The 7022-nt window shown below is 34.9% G+C and overlaps 1 protein-coding gene and 1 pseudogene across 1 annotated transcript; one reads left to right on the top strand and one right to left on the bottom strand.

Moving 5' to 3' along the window:
- Positions 1 to 2144, bottom strand: part of LOC106314986 — an 8879-nt pseudogene extending 6735 nt beyond the window's left edge.
- Positions 2145 to 2185: 41 nt separating this feature from the next.
- LOC106314987 lies at positions 2186 to 2860 on the top strand. The gene has a single exon (XM_013752777.1). The coding sequence runs from the start codon at positions 2186 to 2188 to the stop codon at positions 2858 to 2860; it is 675 nt and encodes a 224-aa protein (XP_013608231.1).
- Positions 2861 to 7022: the final 4162 nt, after the last annotated feature.

Raw genomic sequence — 7022 nt, forward strand, 5'->3', positions numbered from 1 at the left:
TTAAGCCTATCGATACTCCATGTGCTGCAAATTTTTATCCTACCATGAGTGATGAAATGTCTGAAAGGGAAATTGATTATATGTCACGTGTTCCTTATGCTAGTGTTGAAGGATGTTTGATGTATGCTATGGTTTGTACAAGACCAGATCTTGCACACGCAGTCAGTGTTGTGAGTAGGTTCAAGGTTCAGCCGCGAAAGGAGCACTGGATCGCTGTGAAGAGGATTTTCCGGTACCTGAAGGGTACATCTGATATTGGTCTTGTCTATGGAGACAAGGTTCTGAGACTAGTTACTGGGTATTCTGATTCGGATTATGCAGGAGATGTGGACAGCATGAGATCTATGACTGGTTACGTATTTACTTTGGGTGGTTCTGTTGTGAGCTGGAAGGCGACTTTGCGGTCGACAGTGACTTTGTCTACAACTGAGGCAGACTATATGGCATTGACAGAAGCTGCTAAGGAGGCAATATGGTTGAGAGGATTGGTCAGTGATCTTGGTCTTCATCATGATCAGGCTACTGTCTTCTGTCATAGCTTAAGTGCTATCTGCTTAGCCAAGGATCATGTTCATCATGAGAGAACCAATCATATCGATGTAAGATACCATTTTCTGAGAGATGAGAAGAGGATTGAGAAGAAGGTAGGAACAACTGATAATCCTGCGTATATGTTCACTAAGTCGGTTCCTCATAGCAAGTTCAAGCATTGTCTTGATTTGCTAAACATCTCAAGCTGTTAAATATGACCCTGATGGGCGTTTGGCCCTGAGGGGCATCTGGCTCGAAGAGAGCATCTGGCCCAAGTGAGGGCATCTGGCTCTGAGGAGCATATGGTCTGACGGGACATCTGACATCTGAGTTCGACGGAACATCTGAGCAAAGAGAGAGTCTGGTACATCTGTATTCTGAGCACGAAGAAGTGCATTCTGGTATATCTGATTATGGAGGATTCAAGTCAAGGTGGAGATTTGTTAAATAATGCCTTGAATCTATTGGGCTTTAGTCTTTTGAGGCCCACTAGTGCTAAGGTTTTCCGGGACACAACTATATATATTTTGTGCCTCCTCTAAACCTAGTTAGCAGCCGTAGAGAAACTAGATCTGATCTTCTTGTAGACAGATCTCTGTAATTCCTCCATCAATAAAATCTTTCTTTGCCCGTGGACGTAGCCGTTAGGGGTGAACCACGTTAAATCTATGTGTCTTTCTTTATTGTTTATGCATCCGTTAATCTATATCTTCTCACATTCGTCACAACAGATAATAAGATTGCTAATGTACCTGGAGTGGATCCATGTGTCTTTCTTAATGGCCCTAGGGTTTGAAGGAGCCAATAAAGTTCCATCGATGACGAATTCAATCTGATTTGCGCATGGCCCTACGAACTCTACACCACCGAGATAAGACGTTCCTTTCGGTACATAAATTTTACTATTACCACCTTTCCTTGTGCATGCGCTTTTCCATATGTTTGTGAACGCCTAATTTTGGAAAAATTAAACAAAATAAAATCGATAAAACGTTTATTTTTGTGTGTTTCTATATATATATATATATATATATATATATATATTGGTTATGTACATACCTTGGCGAATTGGCATTATCAGTTTTTCTGCCAGCTTTGGCACCATAGCGTTGGACGTTAAAAACCTTTGGCCTATTGGTCGGACGACTTGCAACGGCAGCGACGATCAAGAGAAACAAACACAAAGCCTTAAACGCAGAAGCAATGCAAGTCTTCTTATTTTGTTTAGGGTATATTCAAATAAGAATTTTGTGTTATTAATAAATTTCTTTAAGACACAATGAGAAGTGTTTATCTACTGTATTTGCTTATATAGAGTTAATTAATAACTTAATGAGAAGTGTTTATCTAATTTATTATCTAGTGTATCTTCAATGATCGGAATATATGGTTAATTCCGGATACTCAAAGGTTCTCTCCTTCTGTTAGGAGTATACTGCAGTTAAAACCTAAGCTTGATGATTTCATGCGGTGTCGGGTTAGGAATGGGAACAAAGCTCTGTTTTGGTTTGACTATTATTGGACAGACTTGGGTCCTCTTCATGTAATGTTTGGAGATGCTGGTACTTAAGATCTTAGGATACCTTCTGCGTCGACTGTGGCAGAGGCGACATCACAAGGTTACTGGTCTATTCCTCCGGCAAGATTAGACGAAATGGAAACCTTCCACATTCTTTTATCCACTATGAACCTTCCCTCTCCACCGATGGATGATGATGAGTTTTTATGGCGTGGTCAATCAGACAACTTTGTTCCCAAATTCTCTCCAAAGGTGACTTGGAATATGGTGAGAGAGCATGCTCCGGTGGTGCCTTGGTGTAGTTTGGTCTGGTTTAAACAGCATATACCGCGATGCTCGTTTGTACTTTGGATGGCAGTCCTCGCTAGGCTACCAACCCGAGACAGATTATCATCGTGGCGAATGGCAGTGCCTAGAACCTGTGTATTTTGTCCTGCTGGGGATGAAACACATGATCATCTTTTTTTCCAATGTCCTTTTTCTCCTCGCGTCTGGGATTTCTTCTCCAGGAGACACAATGTATCTTCAATGGCGGATTTCTCCTCCTCAGTGGCCTTTTGTCATCGGCTACATGATGATCACTCACCAGATGTGGCGACTGTTTTCAAGATTCTGTTGCATGTCTTTGTCTACACACCGTGGAAGGAAAGAAACACTAGAATCTTCAAAGGAGTGTGCAGTTCCGAGGATGCTCTGTTTGCGTCTATAGACCGAGCCATTTGTGACTGCTTACTGAGCTGTCCGGCAACGCGAAATCAAGCATGCTCACTCTTTCAGTTATACTTCTGGTTCATCGATCCCTACAGTTAGCAGCTGTCTCTTGAGTAATTTCTTCTAATCTCTGTTTCTCTCCCCCTGTAATCTCTATGTTGTTTTCTTCGACTAAGTTGCTTGTGCAATAATTCTGTAAAAAACTTGAAAAACTTTGGTATGAATATTAACATTTACACCCAAAAAAAAAAACTTAATGGATTTCTATGAACTGTTAGAGTAAATCTATTTTTAAAAAGAAAAATTGGAAAAAAGAAACATTTTCAACTTGAGTTTGTCAATCTAAAACTTTATATACATTTTTTGTTTCATTAGGATTTTAATTTCTGTAAATACCATTATACTTTTAAATTAATCGAAATTAAATCTAATTAAATATATTTAGATATTTTAATTAGATATTTTAATACAATTTTATAAAGTAGAAAAAGAAGAAGAGGGAGGCGATGGCGACAGCAATACGAGGGTTTTGAGGTGCCGATTGATTGAAGAAAATATGGGGATCTAAAGGTGGTACATGCGTTTTTTCTAGCGTTTTTCTTCATGTGGGGAGGTTCATGATACTTTATCACTCTCAATTTGGAAATTTGGTGAAATACCAATCGAAGGGGATTCGAAGGTCATCGAAGACATCAAGTTTATGATCTATGGGAGTTATGGTAGGATATACAGAAGTAATGATGGGATTGAGGGATCATATGGATTCTTAATTGATGGTTATGGTTCCTCAAGTTGTTTTTCATAAGTGGTTGCAGGGGAAAACGAGAGGCTTTAGAGATGTTTATTAGGTGTATAATTATAAGCGGTTATTGGCTTTCTAGGGAGTAGGCATATTTTAAAGTAAAACAATACTCTTGTTTGGATAAGAAAATTACTAACAGAGAGTTAAGGTTTATACAAAACTTGCATGTCTGGGCTTTTACTTTCTGTGGATTAATATTGGTATATAGTTGCTTTTCACATAAACTGGAAGTGGATAGAATGTACGAAAGGTGTAAGGTGATTCAAGAGTGTTCGTTTTTTTATAAAAGCTTATGTATGCGGGTCTATTGGGGGGGGGGAAGCAATGGAGAAGACCCACCCATCGTGAGTCTACAATCATGTTTGGGTATCAAGGATCAAACTCAAACTGATGCTACTACCTGTCGTCATAGAGCAGGGGCTGAGAGGAATCAATGTATAAGGTTCAATCAACACAGTATAAGATTTGGACGCATGTGGGCTATCAGGTATGAGATCTCTTCAAATCTCAGTGATTATTTGTTTGGATGTAAAGCGGCAAGGCGGAGGTTTGCACTACAATCATATCGACGAACATGGTGTCACACCGGGTTTCTCATGCTTGATGGCTTTATGGAGCTGGTGCCTTTGGAGAAAGTGGTCGTCATGCTGGTAGTTGGTGTTATCAATGTCTTTTGTCATTTCTTTGATACTAAGGATGACCTAGAGTCACTTTTGCGGTTGCAATTTTGCTTGATAAGGTGGAGTTTACTGGTTCCGTTTTTTTTTAATTTTCAATGAGCTCTATGAGCACTTGTTATTTTATTTTTTTCATTATTTTTATTGTTTGCTTGTATTACTCATGTGGTACTGTATAAGAAAAAATTGCTTCATGCAACTGAAATGAATAATATAATTTGCTTTGGCTACTGGTTTCTACGGTCTTATATCATCAAGGGTTTGTCTCTGTTATGAATTATATACTTTGTGCCAGATATGAAGCACCTCAGAAATCAATAAATCATGCGTTTTTTGAATGCCCACCGGTGTTTAAGGAATCTTTGTTCTTCATCGGTGTTTATACAATTGATTCGGTCATAAAATCGGGAGAATTTTTGCTTGGTGTTATTTAGATAAAAATGGACAGCCAAATCCTAAATCTATCATGTTTATGTGTTAGTAGTAAAGAAATTGAGTTCAAACCGAACAAATGACTCAAAAACAATGAATTTTACTGAGGAAAAAACATGGCAGTCGTAGGTATTAGGGTTGCAACAAGATTTGGCCAAAGAAGGAGACGAATAAAAATTACCTTTTACCCTTCATTCAAGAAAACAAAAATACATAAAAATACATTGAGTATGTTCGAACCCGTGACTTCCTTCTCATACAAGCCAAACCACTCGACCACTATAACATATGTGATATGTTTACGAAACATAATATGAAAGTTTGTAGGAGAGAAAAACGTGGGAGAAAAAATACTATGCGAGATTTAAGGTATATTTTATATAGATTTAGGAAAGATATTAATCAAAAAGGGAAACATGAAAGTTTCCATATTTTCGTGATTTGGCTATAATATGTATCCTACATTGTGCAAAACACTGTAGAGTGGGAAGAAAATATATTCTTCCCTATGTGCAATAAAAGGTAAAGGGCAGAACATGGTATAACAAATAAACATGAAAAGGTAAATCGTAGACTTGTTGTGGTTATAAGTTATAATCAAGCTACATGTATACTAACAACATGTCGTTAGAATATAACCTAGCAAATTCTAGCTAAGATAGAATATAAAAAAAAAAAATTTTGCGTTATATACTAAGGTTAGATCTATGTATAATATTTAGTATCCGATTTCTATACTATGTAGATGGCAAGAATGAGTATTCTATCTTCAGGTACGACATAAAATAAAATATGATTCCATTATTTTTTTTAAAGAAAATTAAATATATAAATAGTCATACTTATACTTATGTTTCCAATAATTTTTATATTTTTTTATATTTTTAAAATTTAGTTTACTATTTTTCATGAAAAAAGGGTAAAATTTGTGTAAAATGACCAAAAATATCAAAAATCCTAAAAAGACAAACAAATATTCAAAGTGTCCATTTTTTCCAATTCTCGTTTTTTTTTAAACACAAGAACTTGATTCTTGTTACGAATTAGTAATCATCGGCTTAAGTTGGGCTGTTTCTTTTGTATTGCTTTTGATTGATTATTTATGGTTATGAAAATGTAATATATGGTTATCTGATTTCTCTCTGCTCTCTCATTTAAAGCAGAATCTTAATTTTGGTGAAAATTCAGTTAGGTATTTACCAGTAAACTAGGTGTGGGCTAATATATATTCTTAATATTTTTATATTATTATATTTATTTTTGCTAATGTATTTAATTAGATATAAATATTTTTTTTGTGTGTTTTCGGTCTTTATTAACCAAATCTCAATTGCTTACTGTGTGGAACTATTTTTCTTATTGTTTATACATGACTCTTTTATCTGGAAATTGAATCCCAATTTTTTTTTTAATATTAAAGAGTCTAGTTTTACAATTTTAAGCTTAAGTGTAAGCGTACTCAGTATGAAGGAACAAATCTTTAATTTAGCAGTACAGTTCTTGGCCATGTAGAACTATGCAGAGAGCTTGAATAAAACTCAATAATACATATCACTGTAATTTTCAGGATTGGTTTAAAGAAATAAGATACTTGGTTTTCATACCAAGAATGTGCATGTTAAACATGTATCACTAAATATTAAAAAATTAAATAAGCCTCATGTCATAAAAACAAAAAAAATATTAAATTAAACTCTGAATAAAATTTACATCGTGTCACGAATAGTAATTAATTCTAACTTAGTTAAACATTTTCCTGTTGCAATGATATATTTTAAAGGTTCAACATTCACAACTTCGCCAATAATATCTAAACACACAAAACATTAGAAAGAAGAACTTGTGAACAAACATATCATAAATTGAATACATCAATAAAAACAAAATATGATATAGAAAATTCACCGACTAAACATTCCTTTTCATATTGACGTCCCGATATTTCTTTAAATTCCATGAAATAATTATTTTTTAACTCTTTTGAAAAATAATCACAAGGTATGATTTTGGTTGTTCTATAAAAATTTATCTTAAAAAGCAGAGGAGGAGTTTTATATTTTATGGTCTAATCACTGGAAGTGAAATTACGCAGAATAAAATAATCTCCTTGACATAACTTAGATCGGAAATTACCAAAAGACAAGTCGCCAAAAGAACATTTATCAATAGAAGCATGAGTCCCTAGTTCCCTAAAAAAATAAATTTCAAAATAATTGACTAACACCAAATCGTATAATTAATGTGAATCAATAATGAAATAAATTAATATTTATGATGATATTAACCAACACCGATTCAGTTGAAACAAATTTTGATTTTTTCATGATTCTAAAGTATCAACACCTTTACT

This window comes from Brassica oleracea, chromosome C9 (assembly GCF_000695525.1).
Source record: "Brassica oleracea var. oleracea cultivar TO1000 chromosome C9, BOL, whole genome shotgun sequence".
Lineage (NCBI taxonomy): Eukaryota > Viridiplantae > Streptophyta > Magnoliopsida > Brassicales > Brassicaceae > Brassica > Brassica oleracea.

Bases quoted from the DNA above. Each gene is read 5' to 3' on its own strand.
- LOC106314987 (XM_013752777.1), top strand. From the start codon at position 2,186: ATGGAAACCTTCCACATTCTTTTATCCACTATGAACCTTCCCTCTCCA.